Below are 25,740 nucleotides of genomic sequence, written 5' to 3'. Positions count from 1 at the left end.
GATTACCAGCATACTTCCCAGATTTAAATTTTCGCGCTTTTTTTAGTTTGTCATTATTGTATGCGCATGATATTAGCTGTTAGTAAATATTAGTGTAATTGGAATTGCGCTTTTATTATTGCAAAAGTAAAGGTATAAGAGCTGTTTCATTTATCGCTTTGTAATAAATAGTACCTACATAGGACGCCGGTGAATTTATAGCAGAACAAGTATAGCTGTAGATTGAGTCGAACCTTCTTTACACGGACTAAAAATAGTCAACAATTACCTCACCGGCGTTTTGTTGTTAAATTCGAACATGTGTGCCACCAGGGACGTCTCGAAAGCAAAGGGACCAAAATACCAAAACTTAATAATAATAACCAAATTATAAATACAATGTTGCACCACCTGCATTCTCGACATCAAAAGCCTGCATTTAAGGTACAATTCATAACAATATCGCAGTTAGAAGCAAAAATGTTCGCCTCGGTTTAAAGGTCAGGGTACCACCTGTTCGCTCTACGTCTCGTATGTCAGCCATATTGGATACCACACACCCATCATACATGTAGGTTTAGCTCTCAATCTCAATATCGACAATATCATACACGGCTCGGCCCTCGCGACAAATTGTCAAAATTTTCTGCATGCGTTCTCCACTCTGACACCGCCCCCGTCTCGAAAATGCAGCAACTCGACCTCCTCATCCAGGAAATCGAGTCGATCGACGACTATCTCGGCCCGACATTCAGGTAAATACGAATTTCGTCCATCATTTATTATTCAATCTTTTGAATTTGGAGAGAACCGTTACGAGAGAGGGTCGAAGCGCGCAGGTTCGGCTCCAGCCAAACACAAACAGCCCTTATATGATCTGCTCTCGCATATGCGCACTGGCCAGGGGATGTATCTGTCCCCGAGGCTGCTGCGACGCTCGACACTTTGAAAAGTTCGTCGGGTGTCAAAAAAAAAAAAATCATGTCGGGCTTATCGCTGAATGCTCTACAAAATGCACTGTTGGCCACTGCTCCCAAGCATGAACACCTGCTGGCTGAGATTGAGAGCTCGGATATGAACAGTATAGGGCTTGTTATCAGGTAGTTTTTTAATTTGCCTGTTTGGGGGTTGGTTTATTGACCCTCTATCTTGGGCTGTGAGACATCGTTGTTCGCTTTCGAACTGTTGGTTGCATGATTGAACTGGGCTACCTGTATGCGACAGTTCTTGTACAGCTCTTGCGGCAGATATTTTTGCTGTTATCACTTAGGATTATAGTTGAGATTTGTACGATAAAGAGCTTTTGAAATATTTTATATTCTTGTATTTTAGAGCAATTTACGATGGAAACGAACATCAGAAGTTTATGGAAAAGTTGGACGAGAGGGTCAAAAGCCATGACAGAGACATTGAACGAATGTGTAATCATCATTACCAAGGTTTTATAGACTCTATTAGAGAGCTACTACAAGTTCGAACGCAAGCACAACAACTCAAAGTAAGTTTTTGCAGCTGGCAAGGTTTGAATTATGAGAGAATGCAAATTTTAAAATTAATCTTTTCCTTCAACAGACAGAAATCTTGGAGTTAGATAAAAGAATAACTGAGGCTACAGGAAGTGTAATAGAAAAGAGAGAAGAACTAGTTAAAGCTAGGAAAGTACAGTTCAACATGGCTTCTGCAGTTGATAGCCTTACGATGTGTCTTCCAGTATTAGCTGCTTATGCAAAATTGCAGAGACAGTTAAAAGATAAACGTTACTATCCAGCTTTAAAAACTTTAGAGCAACTCGAGCACAATGACCTGCCCAAAGTTAAAAATTATCGCTTTTCCTCTCAAATTACTCAACAGATTCCACTGTAAGTTTTGGTGTTTCTAAGAGTATACCTTGCATTAGGGATTAAAATTAATTGTTAATATTATAAATGATATGCAGGTTAAGGAAAAATATTAAGGATGCCTCCATGACAGATTTAAGAGATTTCTTGGAGAATATCAGGAAATATTCTCCTAAAATTGGTGAAGTTGCCATGAGACATGTAAGAGTTTTCTTTATTTGGTCTATAGTAAGATTCAGTCAAATTGTAATCTTTTTTTTTAATTGTAGACAGCTGAACAGTTGGAAATTGAAGCTGAAATAATTGGAAGGAAAAAGAAAAGACCTCAAACTACTACTTCTACATCTGAAGAAGAAGAAATGAGTGCTCAAGATCTCATGGACTTCAGTCCAGTTTATCGTTGCATGCATATTTATACTGTTCTCAGAGAAGGGGAAGATTTCAAGGCCTACTACAGACAGCAAAGACAACAGCAAGCGCGTCTCGTTTTACAGCCACCAATTAATATGGTAAATATTTGTATGAAGAAAGCTTGCAGTTATTTACTTTACTTAACTAAAAAAGTTTTGTTTCAGCATGAAAGCATTGCGGGTTATCAATCTTATATTCATGGGATTCTCGGTTTCTTTGTGGTTGAAGATCATATTTTGAATACTGGAAACGGTCTTACAACTCGTACCTATTTAGAAGAACTTTGGTCAATGGCTTTATCAAAAATTGTGAATGCTTTAAGGACACATTCTGTAAGGAGAAAATTCTTTTTGATTTTTTGTATGAATTGAATCGAAGCAAACAACATTGTGCTTAATAATTTGTTTTTAGGCTTACTGTACAGATGCTACACTTATTCTAAAAATAAAAAATTTGATTATGTTATTCAACACAACTCTCAGGGTTAGTATTTAACAATTTTATGCAGTTATATTTTATTTTCCACCTCAGATTTGAATTTTTATTCGGTTTTCAGAATTACGGATACTCAGTAGGTCAATTGAATGATTTACTCCAAGAAATAAGGGTTCACTACAATGAAGTATTGATGCAACACTGGGTACAAGTTTTTCGGGATATACTGGACGAAGACAATTTTTTACCTATTCAAGTATCCAATCAAGAGGAATATGATAAAGTTTTAGCTTCGTTCCCTTATCAAGACGAAGAATTGAAGAAAGCTAGATTTCCAAAGAAATTTCCCTTTTCAGCAATGGTGCCAAAAGTTTATCATCAAGTAAAAGAATTTATTTACGCTTGCCTGAAATTCTCAGAAGACCTTAATCTTACGCAAACGGAAATCGATGAAATGATTTGTAAATCGACTAATTTGTTATTAACGCGAACGTTCAGTGGATGTTTATCTTCGCTTTTCCGTAAACCGTCGTTAGCTCTTTTACAAGTCGTGCAAATAATTATCAATACAGAATATCTTGAAAAATCCACGAAGTATTTAGAAGAGTTCGTCTCTAATATTACAGGGTAAGATGTCTATCAATGTCATGATTATTTTATCAATATGTTGGCTCTTCAAAATTTGATATCTCATTTATATATTTAGAACCCCTCACGAAGGTCAATTAAGTACTGGCGGCCTTAAATCTGCCATGTTTAGAGTAGCAAGAGATGACGCCGAGAAACAGATTTGCGAAAAATTAAAGCAAAAACTCGATGAATTCTTAGAGCTTGAAAATTATGATTGGAACCTTACTGAACCACAAGGACATGCCTCAGGATTCATAGTTGATCTCATTGCATTTTTGCAAAGTACCTTCACGTGTTTTACGAATTTGCCGGTAAATTTTGTATAATTTAATTTTAAATAGTATAAAACAAGTTTAAATTTATTACTTAGAAAAAAAAAAATTAATTTCGTAGGAAGAGGTAGCACAAGTGGCCTGCAAGTCAGCTTGTTCTCATATAGCAAAGTCTATCTTAGGTATTTTAGTAAGCGAGGATTTGAAGCAAATTTCAATGGGTGCTCTTCAGCAAGTCAATTTAGATACCATACAATGTGAACGTACGTGTTTTTTCAATTGCATGAAAATAAAATATTCATTAAAATGATTTATTAACCGCAATTACTTTTTCAGAATTCGCTGCTTCAGAACCTGTTGTAGGGTTGCCAGAGGGGACGTTATTGCAGGAGTTTGCGCAATTAAGACAACTACTTGATTTGTTCATGAGTTGGGACTGGCCTACTTACTTCCATGATTACATAAGCGAATCGAGTAAATACAACCTTGTGACACCTCAGATGGCAGTCATTTTGCTCGAAAAGTAAGTAGGTTGATTCAAAGGATATGAAAAATAATATTTATGAATTAAAAATAATTTATGTATTTCAGGCTACGAGAATCCGATAAGAAAACAGTATTTTCTGTTTTGAAAAAGAGCGAGAGGGATAAAAAAAAGTTGTTAGAGACGGTGTTGAAACAGTTACGGCAATTATCGCTATAACTTATTCAACGGTAATGCAAACCGAATCGCGCAAAAATTGTAAATATGTACTATAGTAAAAACCAGCCGTGAAATTAATTTATTCCGCATTATTTTAGATTTGTTATTTTTCGGTTAATCATATATGTAATATGTTAAAGTTCTATGAGAGTTATATAATCAACAGTGCCTTAACGTTTTGATAATTTTATTTGTAAGAAATTTTGCAAATAAGAAAAGAAGACTTTTACATTTGAAGCTCCTGTATATTTATAACTTCAAAAGGTTTTTTTGTTATATATAATGGTATTATCATTAATTTACATGTCTATTATGTGTCACATATTGTACAATATTTTAAAAGCAACTGTACATTGGACAATGTATATCAAAGTATCAAGTCCCCCACAGATTTTAACACCCTAATAGTTAAAATAAGAATAATAAACAATAATATACGCTTATTTGAAAATTAATTTGAATTTTGTAATAAATTTAATTTTTTTCCTTCATCCGCAATACTTGAATGTGGTGTAGTAGTGATCAGTCCAAAATACAGTATTACAAAGTATGTATAATTCCTTTTTGTGTATTTGACAAGACAGATATAATAATAATATTAATAATTATAGTCGCATTAAGAATAATAAAATAGTTTAAATACAAATCATCAACAGAAATTCCAAGAAATTCAAGAATGAATATTTCTGAATTTCGGTGGAATTGCATGGGATAAGTATTTTCGAGCGTTTGAAAAATTGATATTGTTTTATTCATTCCCAACAGTCACGACAAATTTTAACGAATTCAGACGTGAAATGTGGACAAAGTTTTAACGAATACGTTTACTCTTCAATGTTGTCGGGATCAATATCATCTGGCAACATGGAGTAGACGTTGGAAGCAACGAAATTCTGCAAAATGAAAAGCGTTCGATTAATATATTTCTAATTAAGAAATGTAAAGTTGATTAATCGGTTGAAACTTTTAAGATCAATTATACGTACAGGAGCTTGATCATCCTTGGCCTTTGGCATTGTTCTTGTTACTTCATCTTCTTCTCGATCCTTTTTCTTTTCTGCTCCGTCTGGCGGAGGTCTGGAATCAGCGTATCTCGGTTTTTGAGACGAAGGTGTTGGACCACCACGATTTCCAGATGATCCTCGTGAATCACCCCGTGGCTCTCTTGAGTCACGGTAATCGCGTCTATCTCTATTATCTTTGTCATCAGAACGCGGTCCAGATCTCCAGGTTGGTCGACTTCTATCTGAATCTTCACGTCCCTCACCATTACGTCGACCCCAAGCTCCTTCCCTAGGAGCACCACGTTTCTCTGGATCACTGTGAAAATTTATTTATGTTTTAGATATCATTCATAATGTAAAATTTTTACAGTTGATTTATGACTTCACACATTTTGAAAAACAGCAAATTTAATTTAAAGAAACTTACGTTTCCTCTTTGCGTGCCTCAGCAGTCTTAGCGAGACGCTCTTCAATTTCGCGCTCTCTGGCGGCAGTGTCTACTGGCTTAGCAGCGCCGAAAATGTTGGCCGCTGGAGCTGGAGCTGGTGCCGGTGGGTGTTTCTTCTTCTCGTCCTCATCGGCGGCACCCTCGGCATTGTCCTCGATGACGGGGGCTGCCTCGACGGGTTTGGTACGCGGCTGCAGGGCCAATTTCGGCCTGGTACGCGGAGCATCTGATGCTGGGGGTCCTAAGAATAGCCATTTTGTTGTGATTATCGTCATGGTTTCAAATTTTTAGAATAAACAACTACGCATATATTCATTTAAACGAAAATAAGACAATCAAATTCGTTAACAGAATACTGACCATCAGAGATGGGTTCCCTAGGCTGGTTTCTCAAGCTGCCCCAACGTTCTCTATCTCTATCGGTATCTTCACCGTAGGTACGTCTGGGTCCAAAACTGCTACCACCTCTTTCTCCGTCTCTGTCTCTGTTACCAAAGCTGCTACCAGCTCTTTCTCCGTCTCTTTCGCGGCTCCCGTCGCGGGGAGGTCCACGAGTACGATCGGCAAATCTGAAACGAACACATTTTAATTTGAGCAACCACAATCCAATTTAAAGTGTCATGAAATAGACTCATAAACTCACCTATTCCAATCGCGTGACTCGCCGCGATCATCTCCGGGACCACCAGGGCCCCTGCTATCTCTGTAAGACGGTCTTGGCCTTTCTGCAAGCTCGGACCGTGGCGCATCGCGCCAGTTTCCGGGCTTATTATCCTCAAATCCGCTGTCTCTGTTGTCGTCGCGGTTACTGAAGCGACTGCGGTATCGATCCTCGCGATCATCGCCGCCGTTATCGTTAGCAGCGATGCGAGCGCTACGCCAGTCTCCGGTTGTGCGTTCTGGATCGTCGCCGTAATCACGTCGGTTGTCGCCCATACGGCCCATGCGACCGCGGCGATCATCGCTTGTGTTATTACTGACTTCAATTCGCATACGGCGACTTTTCAAATTCTGAGAAAAAATTTGTTAAGAGTTAGACCTATTGCGTCAAATTAAAATCGATGGTAATACTGTTATCATAAGAGATGTAATATCGAAATCGCTAGTCAGTTATTTTAGGGATGGTTTAGAAAACAAAAGTATGAATAATGAACTTTATCGAAAAAGGTGTTGAAGAATGGTAAGAATATATTTTAAAGAAATACGTCATCGAACGCGCGTGCAGTGCAGCTACATCACAGCTTGTACACAAATGCAACATAGGCTCAGTGAAAGTGAAAGTCAAGGTAAACTTTGTAAAGGCTTTTTACATCCAAATTCAAGGTTTAAAAACATATAGTTCATACTGTTAAAAGTTGCTTTGACTGCCACTCAATTATGGAGTCTTTTTTTTAATTATAATAACAAATAGTACTTACGGTGTCAATCATTGACAAAGCATCAATCAAGCTCTGTCTATCTTCAAATTGAACGTAACCATATCCCCTGAATTTGTTCCCTTCTTTTGGCAGACGCATACTCGAGACCTTCATATCTTGAAAGAACTCAATCAGATCTTCTTCCTCAACATCATAAGGAAGATTTGAAATATAGGCAACAAATGGTGGTGATGAAGGGATATTTTCTTCATTGACGCTCATGTCACGAGCTGATCTAGGTGCTGTAGGCAAAATGATAGGTTCTCTGGGTCTGGAACTATACCCTCCATCTGAAGACAAAATACAAAATTATTATAAACTTATTCATGATTTATACTACTACATTTATCATAGTGATGATACGAAATTTCTCTTACAATCATCATCATCTTCTGTAGAATCAGCCCAACTTTTGATTTTGGGTAATGTTGGAAGAGCAACAGGAGTGTCTCCCAAAAATTCCTGAAGAGAAATTGGCTTTCCTTTAGTCTTCTTTCCTTTTTTGCCTGCAAAATTAAAGAATTAAATATTTTATCATCAAGTTCGAAGGAATAATGAGATGAAAATGATGCAATAATTGTATTTAAAGCATCAATAATTAGTCTTATAGTTAAAATAAGTTATATAAAAGGTTATTATAATGGATGAGTTGACAGATTTAAACTATCAACTGCATAACACTTTGCAAAAGGGAAACAAACACAATTTTTTTTATCTACATTCCAAAAAAAACTTGCTCTTGAGGATCGCAGCATAAAATTGCCTAAAAGTTTGCTGATTTTTTAGCATTAAAAATTTTTATCAAAATTGCTCAGCTCCCCCCAATGATTAACCGACTCGAAAATAATACACACCCTACAAAAACCGAACATTTCTTCAAAAATCTCGTCCTCAGCCTCACTCCTTGTCTGCATTGCTCTGAAATAATTCCGCGCCCAGCACACCCAAACAAAATATTCTGCTGCAAGACACATCGCCCAAACGACATATCGGCCTCCCCCGTAAAGTCCCCTCTCCCCCACAAACAACACACATCCGAAAATCCACCATCTTCTCGCCAGCCAACACTCTCCCGTAACCGTCGCGATTTTCCAAAGCAGCTCCGGAAAAACATTGAAAAACACTCGCGAAACAAGCGAAAACGAAAACGTCGATCCTCGTCGTATGGTAAGTTTCGCTCCATTTTATCAACGTCTCTCTCTCTCTCTCTCTCTCTCCTCTTCCCGTGTGCATTACACAGTCTCGCTATAGGCGCGGAACGAACACGCCGCGAGCGCGCGCGTTGCCTAGGTTATGTCGCGCTTGCACGCGCCCGAGGAGTCGATGAAACTCGGGGAAAACTCTTGCTTGTGCGGAAAAACTTTGATGGAAAAACTTACCCGACATGTTTGCGCGCTGGTTGGTATATGCCGGCACGCAGTTTTCTCGATCCAGTGATCCTCAGAGCCTGTCTTGCTGACTGCGGGCTGCTGAGCTCTGCACACGACCGAGCTCCGGAGCCATGAAGACCCGAGCGGCGGTAGTTTTGGGCCGATTTGCAATCGACGATTGACCGAGGAGGGAGCTGATTGGTGGACGGCTGCTTTTTGCCCCTCCCTCGCGCCGTCATCCCCTCTCTGACTTGCTGTTAGAACGTATAACGTCAGGACGTCGCAGACTGATGATGTGGTTCTGGGTGAATTCGCATGGGATTTTTGCACGTCGCTCAAGGTTTTGCGCGTCGACTTTTTTTTAACTATTTTCTTAGGAGGAAAATTTTAAATATTCTAGCTATATTATAGCTTTTTGTAGAAAATTAATTATTTCTGCCCAGCGTCATTGACTAAGCTACATTTGTCTAGAAATTTACATTCCTCAATGAAACATGCATAGGGTATGCATAAGTGCAATGATATATACATAATAAATAAACAATCGAAACTTCGGTATTTTTCACAACAACCTAATATCGTAATACATATCTGAACAATATGTTATATATTTTAAACAATCAACGATTCAACGATTGAGAGAAAAAAGTCGCGAATCAACCAACGCCAGCTTCAACTTTGCTCCGGCGTCTTATATATGTCAGGAGAGAAAGAGAGAGAGGGAGAGAGAGCGAGATACGAGGCATCGTAGCAGCTGTCGCGCGATGAGTCACGTTAAATGGATTTCGGCATTTCCCTCGCGACCGTCTAAGCCCATTGTTTTCCCGTAAGCAACGCTCGGGAGGGACTAGAAAACCGAAGGACCGCTAAATTTTTCGTATACCTGCGAAGCACGGTACAGTCGCCTGTAGGCGAACATTTCGCGGAGGAAAGTGATATACATCTAGAGGATAGCTGGGTTTAAATTTATACGTTTATGATGATAGATACGCCCAATGACCCTCGCGTAGGCTTTGCGGATTTTACAGTAATTGCCTTGCTACCAGCGCCGGAGAGTGATTTTGTCCAGCGAATCTTGGCATTTTGTCTCGCGTTTCGCTGATCGAAAGGAGGAAAATGGAAAATTGTTCGTTCGAGAATGACGATTCTCGTGTTGCAAAAATCCTGCTCGACCTTCTGAGTTTTCGGGATAAAATACAAAATTTACCAGGATAACATGAAGAAGAGGTAGAGGCTGCAAAATTTTCGAAATTTCGAAGAGCGCTATCTTTCATTTGCCTCGTTAAATATTTTCTTAGGATATCGCTCAAACTTTGTTTACATGTTCAATTAAGTGTCCTCTACAACGTGGTCTTTTTTTACCCCCCAAGCGACATTATTTTTTGAGATATTGAACCTTGAAATTTTGTATTTTAACATGGGAAGCCTATACCGAGTCCGAATTTAGTCCGAAAACTAGCTTATGATGTAAAATAGCAATACCAATCGTGGAGAAAAAGTTGAATAGGGCAAACGAGGCTTTCTTTTAAAATACAACAATTCAAAGTTTTCATCCCATGCTATCGGTATATCTATATAGGTACGTAAGTTTTGAGAGCATTTTATACTCTAAACAATTTATATCATCAATCTAATGTTTCATACTATAAATTGTAAGGTTTTGACATTATATAACACTGTAAAATATCGTGAAAAAGGAATTGTATAATAAAAACTCTAATTGAGCACCACTGCAGTCGGTGAACTACCTTAAACGATGGAAAATTAGTGAAGGTATACTTTGAATTTTAAAGTTCGCGCCTTTGCTACATAAAATTAGGCTGCGTTTACATGGAGTCTGGCAATCTTAAGAATGGCAGATTGGAGAGACCGCGAGATTTCAATTCAACGTCAAAAGTATAAAAAAGTCATCATCATAAATGTTGTGATCCACCTCAGGAAAAGTGTTTGTATTATTTTAAAAAACAGCGTTCAGTTTTAGACAAATATGTAAGTAAAATATTATGAATCCAAGATAGAATGTCAATATAAATATCTCGCGACATCCGCTATTATGAGGTTATGAAATTTACAAGCATATTTTCGAAAATATTATGATTTGCTGATGCATTAACATGATCATTTATGTAAATATTATAATATCTTTCCATAAAGTGGATCACAACATTTGTGATGATGACTTGTTTATACTTTTGACGTTGAATGTAAATCTCGCGGTCTCTCCAATCTGCCATTCTTAAGATTGCCAGACTCCATCGATTGCTCCAAAATATATCAAGATCGGCAATTTCAAATTAGAATGTCACCAAAAAATTATTATAAACACTCTACGGTCTACGTATTTGTCCGTTGGCAATTTCGGAGCACGAGATCATACGACTCCAAAATCAATCCCTTCCCGCCTTCCTACCCTACCCACCGAGTTACACGTCAAAAGTACTCCCACAATCCACTATGACTCGTGTCACCCCTCCCCTCTTTCCCACCCACACCCCAGCAAACTGCATTCATCTCACGTAGGTGTATATATATATATATATATATATATATATATATATATATATATATATATATATATATATATACCGACACACGCGTGGGCGTACCTATATGCCTTATACGCGCGAGCAATAGACAGCGAGACACGGCGAATGATCGAGCCGCGTGTGCGCGCCTGCGCCCGTAATGTATATCCCCGTTTTAACGGGAAAAATACAGGGCGCGAGTAGACTCCGCACATAGTGTCCGCTATACGCTCCAAAATGCGAGAGTGGGAGTAACGCAGTACCAAATGCGAAACGAAACTAGCGAGCTATATTCCGTCGAATAACATCTGTCACCAAGCGCAACGCGCGATTCTTTTTCTCCCTCTATAAGTACTCCCACACGCGAAAGAGCAGTGATTTCAGGCTCTCTGTATCCCACGTATATTGCAACGTGTGTAAACGCACGGAGAGTACGAGTATATATATAGGTATATGGACACGGCAATGACATACGGCGCGCGCGTGTGACTTCCTAAAAAGAAACGCGCGACTGCAGCAGCAGCATAGCACACGCGTGTCTCTCTCTCTCTCTCTCTCTCTCTCTCTCTCTCTCTCTTTCGCCGCCGCCCGACAGTATAGCATACACAGTTTCAGAGAGCGCGGCGCTCGGTGTAGACGACCTTTTCGGGCTCTAAGCTATATAGCTATATCTTTCTCTCTCTCTCTCTCTTCTCTGCTCACTCGAAATAGGAGAAATCAGAGGCTGCGCGCAGCGGCAGCCAAAGAGACGAGCACGAGAAGAGCAAAAACTGCTGCTGCAGTGGAGAAGGGAGCAAACTGCGTCTCTGTACAGCCCGGTAAGTCTCTCCCCTTTTTTTTCTTTATTTTATTCGCCAGCGGAGCTGAAAAGGTCTAGGTGTGTCGCGAGCGCGCGCTCTCTCTCTCTCTCTCTCTCTCTCTCTCTCTCTATCTTTCTCTCTTTCTCCGATCATGTTGGGTTAGGAGAGTCACTCGCGAGAGAGAGAGAGAGGACGATGGTTAGGCGTGCGATTTTCTGTTATTGAGCGTGTGTGTGTCTGCTCTGGGAAGCGCTTAATTGCCGAGACGAGAAAGAGAGAACAAGTTATATAGCGGCTCGTTCGATGGCTTTGTAAATTGTTTGTGCAGGAGACAGTGTTCTATTCGACTGTGCGCTTTTTTTTTCCTCTGTTTACGTCCGGCCTCTGCGGCTTTTTTTCGAAAATTGGAGTGTTGTACGGCGCTGTTTCTTTTTCTGATGGTTGGCTGATGCTGCAGGAGACACATGACTAACCGACTGTTTTGCTTGCAGAAACATCACCATGAGTTCAGGTAGACCAATCAAGTGCGTGGTTGTGGGAGATGGCACAGTGGGAAAAACTTGTATGCTGATATCTTACACGACGGACAGCTTTCCTGGAGAATACGTGCCTACGGTGTAAGTGACTTTGAATCGGCATGCTTTTAGTCTGCCGGTGGTTTCATAGTAAAGTGTTTTAAGTTACTTCTTTATGCTTTGCGAGATGTGAAGAACATTGTATTGTAGGATGTCTATTAATAGTTTGAGAGTAAGACATTCGAATACTCACAGGAAGCAATTAATTTCATACTGCCTTTTTGCCTGTCTATCTTCCACTTTCATTTTATAAATAAACTCTGAGGAAGGTTCATAAATATGTCACTTAACGTTTTTTGTAACATTTTTGTATGCAAATTTAAAAAGTACTTGCTAACTGAAATTCTTTCTTGACAGGTTTGACAATTACTCTGCACCAATGGTAGTGGATGGTATTCCAGTAAGCCTTGGCTTATGGGATACAGCAGGTCAAGAAGATTACGACAGGCTCCGACCACTCTCTTATCCACAGACAGATGTGTTTCTCATTTGTTTTTCCGTGACAAGTCCATCATCGTTTGAGAATGTCACCAGCAAGTGGTATCCAGAAATAAAACATCACTGTCCAGACGCACCAATGATTCTTGTGGGAACCAAAATTGATCTGCGAGATGATCGTGAAACATTAACTGCCTTGGCTGAACAAGGGCTCAGTGCCATTAAACGTGAACAAGGACAGAAATTAGCTAATAAGGTAAATCATTGAATTTGATTACACTAGTTATGTAGAGCAATCATTGTTATTTTCTTGTGCATGGTTTCAAGCTGCATTTCAGTCTGAAAGATCCAATAATTGATTTAATGTGTTATAGATTCGAGCTGTTAAATATATGGAATGTTCTGCTTTGACACAACGTGGCTTAAAGCAAGTGTTTGATGAGGCTGTTCGCTCAGTACTTCGACCTGAACCCCAAAAACGCAGACAACGAAGGTGCATCGTGATGTAAATTCAAAAGTTGAAACAGGCAAGAGCAAAATTATGCAAAAATAACAACATAATTTAAACAAGCATTTACAACTTTAAGTTAACTATTGAGAGAGGGCACAAACTTTGAAAACTACTAATGTTTCATTGACGTTACTGTTGAAATGATAGTTTACAGTTAAATCTTTACTATTTTGATTAGTTTACATTTTCCAGGTTTATTGGAAAATCGACAATGGTACTAATCTTATGAGATTTTTATAAACGTAACTTTATAAATTCCTCTATACTTCTTTTTGTAAAGTATTTTGAAAACATTTTCCATTATTTACGAAGAATTATACACAGTACAGAATGTTTGAGAAATTTTGAGAAAACACGTTTCTTTTTTCAAAATTTCTTTAAACACGTTTTTCAGAAATGCCTTTGAATTTCATGTAAAAAAAAAACAATCGAAGTACGATAAACATTATTCAGGGAACTTCGAGATTGATTGGAAGGATTTTATCCTACTGGGAACTCTATTTACAAAGCACAAGATAGTACGAGTGACGATAAGTTCTTATTTAGAACCGCGATCGTTCAAAACAATTGTTCAGCGCTCCGATTACGCTACGCTTAATAGGAATTTTTCTCATCTTACCCGCGCGCAATACTGCCATATACGTATATACGCAAACGAAACTGAATCTCTACAAATGCCATAAACAAGACTAATTCAAGAACTATTCCAGGTGCAATATTCTTTTTTCTTTTATAACAACTGATATACAATGATGCGTGATTTTTCCAATCAAACCACATAAAAACTTCTAATTTTACGTGTTTAACTTATTAAACTAAATAATTAACTACAGTGATTAGGAATACTCTCTATATTGAAAACAATATTCATAAGTCGTAATAAAAATCATCATTGTATGTTGGTTAGAAATAATAGCTAATATTACACTTGCGAATTTTCTTTTGCAAATACGCATTCATACACTTTAAGACCGTAATGGAGATTTGGAGTGCAGACGATAACGATAAAACGTGAAAGTAAAATGATTAATTAAAGTCGTGGTATCATGCAGATTACCGAGTGACAGTCAATGGACTACGTAACACGGGTGTCAGTGTACGGACTTACCTCATTATTTTACAAAAGTACTAATAATCAAAATAAAGATAAAGATTATATGTATATGAATTAACAATACCATGTATAAGTAGATAAAGAAGGGGCTAGATTCGGTACCAGAGTCACTGTCAATCTTTAAAAAGGCAGATTTTGATGTTTGCATTTATAAAAAAAGAATCTAAAGATGATGTTACCATAATTTTTTAAACTTTACCTCACCGTGATATGTGAATGTCTCAAATACAAAAGAAGTTCCGTCTATACACTCTTTCGAAACGCTACTCTTAGATTAGTACCTGCGCTAAATTAACAAAATCTGCTTTAGATGCGTGCAAGATCAAATGCAACTCCTCGACCGAATCCCCTTCTTTACGTAACAAAGCGGTCCGAGGTAAAAAAAAGTCAAGCACAAAAAAAGACAGGGAGTTTGAGAAAGGGTGAATTAAAGAAAAAATAAATAACTTACTGTTGTTACAAAGAGTGAAAAGGAAAATCAATCAATGATATTTACCAACCGTTGCAACAATAAAATTTTAAGTGTTATAAAGCCATTAAAGAAAATAAAATAATAACTCGAAGAAAAGAGAGACAATTTTCGCGAGGTTACTAGGACGACGCTGAACGAATTCCTCGACGTGCTATTTTTTATATTAACAGAGGCTTAGGATTAGAGAAAGGAATTAAACGAAAAGCGTGCCATATGCTTTCCAGTTTGGAAGAAAACGACGAAGGTCTAGATGAAAACAAAAAAGGGGGAAGGAATCATTAGAGAAACAAGTATTGTGTGCTATGTTCTATTCGTGTGTATAATTACCGTAAAGTAGAGAGTTGTGGGTGGAATTAAACCAGAAGATGAAAAAAAAACGATAAAACTAATGCCTAGTACGAGATGACGAATAGAATAACTGACGCTTGTTAGATGTATATAATGTAGTATAGAAAAAAAGCAGAGAATCTCTCTTCTTTGTACTTTACAGCGCAGAGACGCCTGATCGTTTTACTCGTTTGGCATTATTATTACGTAATTACGTATGTACTATTATTGTGGGGAAAAAATTGAGGAACAGCACAACTTAACGAACGAAGCATTTACGACTGACTTTTTTTACTTAAAAAGGGAAAACTTTTTTGATATTTTTTATCTTAGCAGACAGTTTTTTATACACGGAGACTACGAGGTCTGTATGAGCGAGCAGCTAAAACTTAATTCTTAAGGATAGTTTGACGACGATCAAGCCTAAATTAATTAAGTATGGTCGTTATAAGTGATGGAGAAGGTCGCTTGAGTTTTGTCACATATCTGTAACGGACGTGGGCACGGCCTTTTGATTTTCAAATCGATTGGCTGCTGCTGCTTTCGGTCTTACGTATACATATATGTCGTGGTTTCGTCGTTATAATTATTGGAAACCATGAGATGTGCCCACGTCCGGTGTGTAATTACGTTCGTGTAATTACGAATCTCGAAGTGTAATGCGAGTTGAGAATGTATTTAATTTTAATCGATACGACGAATGAACGCATTTGCGAAATAAGAAATATTGGTTCGTGCTATATATTCGCAGCTAAGAGCAATCTCGAAGGAATTGCCATATGATCATTATTATTACTATTGATATTATGCTTTATTCGTTCTTTCTATTTTTCGTTTGTTTGGAGAGCAAAAATCAGTAATGCGAAAAATTGCTGTAAACCAAAGTCTTTTTTTTGTATGTCTATACTATCGTTAATTTCGTCCTCTTTTTGTAATGGGCTGCCCCGCAGATTATTATTCCACGTAACGAACTGTCGATTGTAAGATATTCTAGTCACCGAGAAATCTGTTTCTGACAACCTCTTTTATTACATTTGTATTATGAAGACAGGACGAAATTGTAAGGGAAAACGTCGGTAAACATTACATTTTTTATTTATTTCACCGCTATACGTCTTTATAAGTTTTATATCAAAAACTAAAAATATCAAAATAGAAGTTTTAGAATAGCATTTTTTATTTTACACCAACTTACTATAAACAATCACATCAGCGTTTTAAAACAATCTCACCGACGTTTTCGTTTACGAGAAGCTTTATTGTATTTAAGAATTCAAGATTCAACGAAATCACGCCTCAAGGCTTGAGCTTCGGCCTATACCTAACAATTAAAAAAAAAAGTAAGCATTTTGTGTGTGAAAAAGACTTTTGAAAGAAATTGTTTTTTCTTCTATTAATTCTAAGTGTGTACATGCCGATGTCTGACTATTTTCCTATATCTACTAACGCAATTGATTCGACTGCGAGAAGCAACGCGCAGGCATTATGTACTTTCGGAAGGGAAGAAGTCGCGTTTCCATTTCTATTATAGTTCGTACGATACTTATCCAAACTCAACTGAGGTTGCTGTGCTTGTTCGACTAATTGAAAAATACTCATTCAAACTGATTACGTCGGTGAATCATAGATTATTATCAAAGGAGGCGTGAATCTAATTTTGTATGTTTTTTCTTTCTGTACGTACACAGTCGATAACCGAGAGGCAAGTTTTTGTAAGTTGTGTCTGCGTCAAAGCTTTCGAAGAGGAAGCTCACGTGCGCAATTGTGTATTTCAAACGTTGTGTACTTCCGACGATGCTTTATGTTTCATTTTCATTTCTCACGAGATCTGATAATGTTAAATAAGAGGGACAATGCGATCAGTCGCGTTTGTGAGACACATGTTTATTACATGACACTAGGAAGCATTTATTTTTTATTTATAATGTATTTTCAAAGAAATTTTTATTGAAATAAACTCTAAGACTATTGTAACTACACGCCATGCCTTTTCCATTCCCTCTATGGATATTTCCACGTTTCGATGCAGCGATCGATATCCCCCTCGTACACTTACGCAATGAGTGGCAATAATTAACTACGTTTCAATAATTACGCGTTATCTATCGCTCTCCTTATCCAACTCATCAAAGTTATACGAGAAAAAATAAATTCAAATTTTTCCCGCCACCCCATCTTCAACTTCTTTCCGGAAGTCCGACGCCGGCGCCGCTGCAAACACAACAAGTATAACCTATATAATACTTATATGTCATCTTGCATTTGCCAGCGAGCCCGTGCGTGCATGATATCTGCAAACGTTATATATATATATATATATATATATATATATATATACACACAATCCGAAAATTCGCGCTTCCCTCGATGACCGCCTCGCAGTTTCCGGCGCACACCTCAAATAATCGTTCCTTCCCTCCACCGGGGGCAGCAGCGCCAGTTTTCCTTCTCTCTTCGTGTCCCGGCGATTCTCCCTCGTTCCTTGAGTTCCTTCTCTCTTTCCTGTCCGCAGCGCGGTCGTGAGCACACATCGCACATAGGATATATCACACACTCGGAAACAATAACCGCGCGACAATGATGCGCCTACCGCAGCGTATTAGTCGTGAATCCCAACCGTTCGCCGATACGGAGACCTGAGGATCGTCGACGGGAGAATCGAAGATTTTGGATTAACCTGTCATGTATGTTGCTTTTATCTTTACTATTCGCGTTTCAGCCTTATTCTAACGTGGCATTGATGATCGCTTCTTCGTCGACCATCGAGAAAACAAAGACTGCATAGATACTTACTCCTTTCTATCATCGTTATCATAAAAAAATAAAAAAAAAAAAATGTATTTTTGACACGCGCTCATCAGGGCAGGCGGCAACTCGCGTGCGCAGCCTCCGTCAGCGCAGCAGCAATGGCGGCCTGAGTAAGTAGAGAGCTGCTGGCTGGCAGTACCGAGAGAGCAGCACTGCTGGCAGCAGCTGAGAGGCTCGACTTCCCTGCGGACGCTGCGCTTCGCTTCTTTCCAATCTCCAGGGTCGCCCGCGCCGCAACGAGGTGAGTCATCTCCTAGAGTCCCGCACACTTCTCGTCCACCAGTAGTTTGCTTCATCGCGTGTATATTGTGTCCAAGGATCGTCGAGTCGAACGAACGTAAAAGAAGAAGGTCTGAGAGAGGGAAAGAGAGCGGCGGCGGCCAGTGGAATATTCCACGTTCGATGCGCGCTACTCGTCGTTCCGTCTCTTTCTCTCCTTTCCTTCGTACATAGCTGCATAAGCGCGAGTACGCGAGCTCGTTATATAGCTGTCGAATGCGCGCGGTTAGACCGTCTTTTCGCGTGGGTGGTGTCGGCCATGAGAATTGGCAAATTTCTCTGCTGCCGAGGCGTATAGTCCAGGGGGGGAATAACCTGCCACGTGCACGAGGTTAGAAAGCGGTGCGCTGTACCGTTTCTTCTCGGCGCTTTTTTTTCGCTCCTTTCTCACGGAACGGCTCCCTCGGCGCTCTTTGTGCTCCTGTGTACCGAGTTCGATTTTCGGAGGGGACTATACCAAAGGTGTATTGTAACTCGTCCAACGTCTCTTAACGGACGCAGCCAGTATGTAGAGAGACTACGCGTTCATGTACGTATGTACGTAGGCTTGTTTGGCTAATAGGGTCGCACGTGCCGCTTGGCCTTGCGAATCAAGTGCGCCGAGTGCGATTCGTGTCCTGAGGCTGTGCTTGTGCTTAAATTTAAATTTCTCTATTTCGTTTCGACCTCCGCGCGCGGGTTTTCTTATGTGGGAGACAGAGAGAGAGAGAGAGAGAGAGAGAGAGAGAGAGAGAGAGAGAGAGAGAGAGAGAGAGAGAGAGAGAGAGAGAGAGCTACGGGTGCGATGAACCGTTGCGGTGCCCGCAGCGAGAGCTTCTTTCGCTTGTGTTTGCCTTGGCGTTCCGCGCAACAGCGGAAAATTCGTTTCACGAATTTCACGCGGGAGTATGTATTTTTGTACGGTGAATCGCGAGCGACGCGGCTAATTGGCGAAAAAGTTTTATGCGGCTAAGTTTAGAATTCTCGGAGACTTTCTGTTTGCTTAGAGCAGGTTCAGTGTAGCTTTACTGCTGTGTTAGATGCTTAGCTCTGAATTGATGATAAGCTGATGTTGTCATCAACTTTCTATTATAGTTTTTACGGACATGAACGAAAAACTTGTTTTACTAGGAAACGGCGTAGTCTGAATGGACAGCCAAGAGAGTCCTTTGGAAGGTGGAGGTATTTCAATGATATCTGACTTGCCTGATACTCCTGACAATTCCGAGGTCCCAGAGTCAACGGGCCTCAGTCCACTGACCCTATCGCTGGATCACAACCTCACGCTTCAAGAGGACAATCTTTCTTCCAACGACAGCAGGATGGGCATTGAAAATACATGGTATATAGAACATTTTAATTGGATTCTTTAGCATGTAGAATGAATGTGTATTAAAGTTGACATTGCTTTTACAGGACTGAAGCAAATACTTCTGCCTCAGATTATGCCATCCCACTGCAACCTCCATTTTCAGACCTAGTGACAGATCCATTACATGATCCCAGAAATGGGATTGAACATGGGCCTTTTCTTCCTGCAAGTGCAACTGAACTGAATAATCTATTTTCTGATACTGGTGATACTCCTGATGATTCAATAATAGGTGACTATATCTTTACAAATGTATAAACAAAACGCTAATTTAAGTGCAAAAATTTTATTCTTTGCTTGATTTTTCGCCAGAAGTTACTGCACCAGCTGGTGTTTGTGGTCTTCGCAACTTGGGTAACACCTGCTTCATGGCTGCTGGGCTACAATGTCTGACTGCCACACCACCTGTGCTACGTCACTTTCTCGAGCTGCAGCAGCGCGGCGAAAAACTGCCTCCGCCCGGCTCACTGATGGCAAACTTCAGTACTCTACTGAGTAAAATGTGGTCCGGAAAATACAACGTACTTCAACCGACCGAATTCAAACAGACTCTCGGCGTGTATCACTCGCAGTTCAAAGACTATCGACAGCACGATTGTCAGGAATTTTTGGCTCTACTGCTAGACTCGCTGCATGAACAGATGAACATAGCAAAGACGAACAAGGGTTGTCACATACCCACCGCGACTGCAACCACTGCCAGTGCTGTGAATTCCAATCAAAATGGAGATTCTTGCTTAGGCGCTACATTTACTGCCACTAGTGATTCCGATCTTATGGATGCTCTTATAATGGATAATCCAGCGACGCCCGATGGTCCTAATAGTCCTAATGTAACCATGGCTGGCTCTCCCCGAGATTCTTCAATGGACGATCTAGATAGCACAGCTAATTCTCCTCATAGCTCGCCGCTGAACGATGACGAGGAGACGCTCGACTCGGATGAGATAGCCGACCCCAAGTCCAGCTTCATTCACAACGACATGCAAGAGTTGCTGAACTGTGAGATGCATCTTGACAAGTTCAACGACATAGCCAAGGATGCCAAAACAAGCAACGCCAACTTCCTCGTTACTCCTCAGGAGTGCAATAATGAGATTCACTATGACTCGCAAAAGTTTCCCAAAGAGAACAGCCGGCGTATCATACTCGAAAATGCGAATCTCACGGAGAACCACGATTTCGACAACAAGAGCGTGAGCATCAAGCGGATCAAAGAGGTCAACTGCCAACGTAGCAATTGCAGCCCAGAATGCGGCGTGTCGAGCGGTTCCGAAACGGAGTACGACAGCGGCTTGGAGAAGTGTAACGTAAAGCGGATGCGACTCGAGGATCAGGAGAAGAATCATAGAAAAGACGGACTAGGCGCGAGTAGTCTGCAGTGCTCAAGGACACTGCAGTGCCACGAGAACGGAGCAGTCGCGTCGCAGGACGAGGTCGAGGCCGATAAGCATTGGGCCAAGCATTTACGAGCCAATCGTAGCGTTATCGTCGATACCTTCCAAGGACAATTTAAGAGCACGGTAAGGAAACTACAAGTATTGATTGAAATCTTAACTTGTATATTACGCGTATTGTATGGAGATACACGTCGGTATGTAGCTGGTCTAAAAGGTTTACATCGTAAAGCATCTCCAAGACTAAAGACAATTACTTTCCTGTCTATTTTTAGTATATTAAGAATAGATTTCAAAACATTGTGACAAACTCCTTAAGTGAAAATATTAATTTTCACCTAACTTTGAACGTTATTGACAGATGATAATTTTCAATTTGCAGGTTGTGTGCGCGGTTTGTAAGCACGTCTCGGTGACTTATGAGCCATTCATGTATCTCTCCGTGCCTCTGCCTCACGCAATGGAGAGGCAATTAACCATAACCTACATTCCTAGCAACGGCGAGCCACCGGTCAGATGTGTCGTCTCCCTCAACAAGCAATCGCGGGTCAGCAAACTCAAAGAGGAATTGCTCAAGATCCTCGACAAGGAGGACGTTTCGACGTCCAGCATCGCTTTGGCTGAAGTCTTTGAGAATCACATAGCGAAAATACTGGTAATTTTCTATAACTTTTTTCTGGCAATCAATTGGGATGGTTTAGAAAATAGCAAGCTAGTTAGGGTTAGGCTGCTGTTGATACTGCCCTCCAATAGTAATCAGTTTCGGTAGAACATTTTTGTAACTCCAAGCCTTGTTACAAAGCTACACTCTGAAGCACAAATATTCCCCGATAACATATTTCATAATGATACGAGATAAACATTGAAACATAAAACTTTATATAAAATTTTAATTGATGGTGATTCAGGAGGACAATCAGTTGCTGCGGTGCGTCAACGACATAAATCGCTCGATCTACGCATTTGAATTAACAGATCCGCCGGAGTCGTGGGTCGAGAATGATACACCACCGGCGAGTGATCGTTCAGTTGACCCAAGCCAAAGTGGCGCCAGCGGCACGGTGCCATCGAATACTAGCACTGAAGAAACCTGCACAATTTGTCTCGAAGAGAACGACGGAGACCTCAAGAAGCACTGCGAGAACAATTGCAAGCTCGTCATCTGCGACCCTTGTATCGAGGTATAATTTTCACTTTATCTAGCGTTCGTATTCTCAGCGAAATCAATTATGCGATATGAACATTTTTATCGATCTGTTTTTTTCACTTTAAAGTAGATACCCTGATTTGTGTTCTCTGCAAACCTTGAGATAACAGAGATCAATAAAGAATTTCATATCGCACTCTATAAATATATTGTTAACGGATTCGGAATCTAGGTTTGTTACACATAAAAGTGTAAATACACGTTCATTGCTTTTAACTGGCACCTGTAGTGTTACATCACGCACAAGCTTTGTAGACTAAAATTCTTCACGTAGCTGTTCTTTTTCTACTAAACTACACGGCGATCGATATCACGCTCTGATTCACACAGTACTTTTTATAAGAAACTAAAAAAAAACGTAGATGACGTTGAAAAAGATTATTTTCTCAAAGTAAATAAATATTAAAGATAATTTAAAAAAAAGGCTCAATTCTCAATGATGAAATCGGCAGCGTCAATCTTGCAGTAGGGGTGCACATACAAGGTACTTGTTACCATTGTTCACATCACCTCGGGAAGGTCTGAGATAAGGTCATTGAACGCTCCAGCCGGGCGATGCCGTGATGGCATGCGCGAGAACCAGAAACAGCCCGAGCGCGTCCTAAAGCCGGGGATGCTCAGATGCCTTTTTTTATAAAGAGGCGAGCGGAGGCGGCGCTTGGCTTGGGATGGAAACTCGCGTGACCCGCTGTTTTAGTACAATCTGCGAGCCGCATCAATTCCTTTGATCGGAACTCAATTCAGACTAATCTGATGCTGCCGTGCTAACTGAGAGAATTTTTTGATCTTGTTCTTTTTCTTTCAAATCTTTCTCTGTTTTGTAGACTAATTAATGCTTTTCATGATCATTAGATATAAAAATCAATTTTTGTGCATAGATTACAGAACATTTGTTGAGTTAAAAATTATTCAGTAGTAGCCATACGACAAATTTAAACAGCTGCCGTGATATCGATCCAATTAATAAACGCGACAACGGTATTATCTTATATTTTTATTAATTCGTTTAATCACCACACATTATTATTAGTCAGAGTCGAACATTGGAGGGTAATCACGTTAAGTTTATTTATTCATCATAGTTTATTTCACAAATTATTTTATTACCTCTATGTTGCTGCTACTGTATTCAACATTCCATTCGTTTTATTATTTATTTTTATATTTTCGAGCCTTAAATTGTCGAACCGATTTAGTTCATTATTGTAACATAACTTCATCAGAAGCTATGTTACAACAACAGCTACAAGTGATGCGTAGTATGATTAAACACTCTCACCCAGATAAAAGGAAAGACAAAAAAAGCAATCGAAAATTAAGAACAGTCCGAACGCATTTGTGAAATAAGCTAAAGCGCGAAAACTGAGAGAGCAGTGCGTATTACCCAACAGACCTACTTCAAGAGCGAGAAGGAAAAAAAGTGTCCCGTCTGCACGGCTGAGATGACGGCTGCCTACTTTGTAAAGATAGACCAGACACAGCGGGCGCGACCAGCTATCCGAATACTCCACGTCCCGCTGGTCATGCGACACGATACTAATGAGGCCACCAATAATCGCAAGGGCACTAAGCTCTTCGGACATCCTCACCTTTTCAAGCTGCCTTCGCGGGTTGACGCCAAGGATGTCTGGAACATTGTCAGGAGGGTCGTACCTCAAGATAGCGAATTCACGCTTCATTTTGTTGATGGACAAGTATGAACCGATTTTTTATTTTTATTTTGATGATTATTTATTTTTGTGATTGGAGTATTTATTTATGTGATTTTTTATTTCAGGGTCATCACTGTTCTCGATGCATGTTTGGTTCACACTGCACAGGTTGCAAGGTTCCAGAGAGTGGTAAGGTCAATCTACAGAATGGCGACAATCTGGCTGTGCGGTACGTCGAGAACGTTCCTAAGGTTCAGCAACCCATTGACCATATAAGCGTTAGTAGACAGAGACCGCATCATCCGCTGTCACTTTACGATTGTATACAAGCATTTAGTCAGAGGTAAATAAAACGATCATTCTGAATACAGTTATGCTAAAAAAATTAGTTTGGTACCTAGACTTACATTCTATTTTTTCCTTTACAGCGAAACCCTGGATGAACACAATCCTTGGTACTGTCCAAAATGTGAAAGGAATCAATGTGCTACCAAGACGTTGACAGTTCATCGATATCCTAAGTTCCTCATAGTTTACCTTAAAAGGTACGTTACTACAAATGAGACAAAATACATATATTGCGTAATTCTTTGTGTACATAATAATAATAATAATAATAATACATTACTTTTTAGATTCGTATTCTATGAATGCGTCAGTATGAAATTAGACGATAAAGTGACCTTCCCCTTGTGTGGATTAAATTGCGGCAAGCATCTTTATGATCTCTATGCGTGCGTCTGTCACTTCGGCGGTAAGGAATTTTTTAATATCGTAAATTAATAATGAATCAAAACAAAAATATAATTCATATTAATTCGTTTTATAGGAGTATCTGCTGGACATTACACGGCCTATGCAAAGAATCCGCAAACGGATATTTGGCACTACTACAACGATGATGTGACAAGCAGGCAAAAGCCACAGGAGGAAGACTTTAGCAATGCTTACATCTTGTTTTACAGTCGGCAGGGTGCCAGCGTAAAACAGTGCAATATTTAAAGAAAGAGAGAGAAAGCAATCTAATGAAGACATCAAACGACTGAACTAAGAAAAGTATCATTGTCATGAAAGACTTTTGAAGATCTCGGAAGGTATCTCTAACTACGTAAAACAAACTACAAACAAATAAGCAAACAAACAAACGTGAAAATATCTTTCAAATTCGTTGGCTGTGTATAAGATATAGCGAGATTCAAATAATGGTTCGTTCCAAGATACGTTTTTCATTCTTGAAGTCTTCGTTTATAATCACTTGCGTTGGCACGAGGTGAAGTTGTTAAAGCTTTCCGAGAAGACTGGTCGAATTGAACAAACTGCAAGTTGGGATTTGGAAAAAAACGAACGCAAACGTGTTTTTAAAATACGGTTTGCAAATCGTAAATACTGGGATGGGTCAATGAAATCGTGAAATAAGAAACGCTTTAACCAGATAGGAAACAAGTATTTGGCAAAAGTGTTGTAAAGAATTGTAATGTGTATTAAACGTGAATCATGGGAGCACCTCGCGCACTGTTCCTCTAATCGGTATTGTTAATTTGTTTAATTTTTTTTAATTAGCAATTTTTAGACAATTTTTATTAAAAACAAGGAGAAAAGAATGAAAAAGCCAGAGAAAAGTTCGGTTTAGCGCAAAACTGTAAAACTGTCTAAACGGATTTGTACAATAGGCGAATACACACTCGTTGATTCCGAACGAGCATAATTTATTAGAAAATAAAAGATGAGCGTTAACTTTTCGTTTTTTGTTTAATCCCTTTACTGTCCCTTTATTAA

At 39.5% G+C, this 25,740-nt stretch overlaps 4 protein-coding genes across 10 annotated transcripts; 3 read left to right on the top strand and 1 right to left on the bottom strand.

Moving 5' to 3' along the window:
* The first annotated feature begins 512 nt into the window (after window positions 1-512).
* On the top strand, window positions 513-4,796 carry LOC100115535 (exocyst complex component 6B). 2 transcript variants are annotated; one of them, XM_008205132.4, is made up of 12 exons: window positions 513-734; window positions 1,312-1,477; window positions 1,552-1,838; window positions 1,916-2,018; window positions 2,087-2,326; window positions 2,393-2,560; window positions 2,640-2,711; window positions 2,785-3,290; window positions 3,370-3,604; window positions 3,687-3,828; window positions 3,902-4,088; window positions 4,157-4,796. In XM_008205132.4, exons 1-12 carry the CDS (start codon window positions 667-669, stop codon window positions 4,266-4,268), a joined length of 2,286 nt encoding a protein of 761 aa, XP_008203354.1. In that variant the 5' UTR covers window positions 513-666; the 3' UTR covers window positions 4,269-4,796. The 2 variants fall into 2 exon arrangements, with proteins under 2 accessions (XP_008203354.1, XP_016838806.1); XM_016983317.3 differs by lacking the exon at window positions 513-734 and adding an exon at window positions 868-1,079 and having other exon boundaries at window positions 4,157-4,723.
* On the bottom strand, window positions 4,493-17,728 carry LOC100115497 (eukaryotic translation initiation factor 4B). Its single transcript, XM_016983322.3, has 9 exons — window positions 17,613-17,728; window positions 8,518-8,762; window positions 7,516-7,644; window positions 7,139-7,428; window positions 6,364-6,731; window positions 6,081-6,289; window positions 5,700-5,961; window positions 5,255-5,588; window positions 4,493-5,161 (listed from the first exon to the last, which is right to left on the bottom strand). Exons 2-9 carry the CDS (start codon window positions 8,522-8,524, stop codon window positions 5,093-5,095), a joined length of 1,668 nt encoding a protein of 555 aa, XP_016838811.1. The 5' UTR covers window positions 8,525-8,762; window positions 17,613-17,728; the 3' UTR covers window positions 4,493-5,092.
* Window positions 8,202-17,249, top strand: LOC100115463 (ras-related C3 botulinum toxin substrate 1). Of its 3 annotated transcripts, none has more exons than XM_008205134.4 (4): window positions 8,202-8,305; window positions 12,325-12,450; window positions 12,766-13,102; window positions 13,221-17,249. In XM_008205134.4, the coding sequence occupies exons 2-4, from the start codon at window positions 12,335-12,337 to the stop codon at window positions 13,353-13,355; spliced, it is 588 nt and encodes a 195-aa protein (XP_008203356.1). In that variant the 5' UTR covers window positions 8,202-8,305; window positions 12,325-12,334; the 3' UTR covers window positions 13,356-17,249. The 3 variants fall into 3 exon arrangements, with proteins under 3 accessions (XP_008203356.1, XP_016838825.1, XP_001600183.2); XM_016983336.3 differs by lacking the exon at window positions 8,202-8,305 and adding an exon at window positions 11,254-11,851; XM_001600133.6 differs by lacking the exon at window positions 8,202-8,305 and adding an exon at window positions 11,866-12,247.
* Window positions 17,708-25,698, top strand: LOC100115425. 4 transcript variants are annotated; one of them, XM_032597929.1, is made up of 12 exons: window positions 17,708-17,954; window positions 18,137-18,319; window positions 19,468-19,678; window positions 19,753-19,940; window positions 20,024-21,231; window positions 21,488-21,760; window positions 22,014-22,286; window positions 23,704-24,006; window positions 24,090-24,307; window positions 24,393-24,509; window positions 24,600-24,718; window positions 24,794-25,698. In XM_032597929.1, exons 3-12 carry the CDS (start codon window positions 19,485-19,487, stop codon window positions 24,964-24,966), a joined length of 3,066 nt encoding a protein of 1,021 aa, XP_032453820.1. In that variant the 5' UTR covers window positions 17,708-17,954; window positions 18,137-18,319; window positions 19,468-19,484; the 3' UTR covers window positions 24,967-25,698. The 4 variants fall into 4 exon arrangements, with proteins under 4 accessions (XP_032453820.1, XP_008203360.2, XP_031783656.1 ...); XM_008205138.4 differs by having other exon boundaries at window positions 17,739-17,954; window positions 18,132-18,319; window positions 20,021-21,231; XM_031927796.2 differs by having other exon boundaries at window positions 17,768-17,954; window positions 18,132-18,319.
* Window positions 25,699-25,740: the final 42 nt, after the last annotated feature.

The sequence above is a fragment of the Nasonia vitripennis genome, chromosome 3 (assembly GCF_009193385.2).
Source record: "Nasonia vitripennis strain AsymCx chromosome 3, Nvit_psr_1.1, whole genome shotgun sequence".
NCBI lineage: Eukaryota > Metazoa > Arthropoda > Insecta > Hymenoptera > Pteromalidae > Nasonia > Nasonia vitripennis.
The sequence above is the reverse complement of the archived record's forward strand: the minus strand, read 5'-3'. Positions and strand labels throughout refer to the sequence as shown.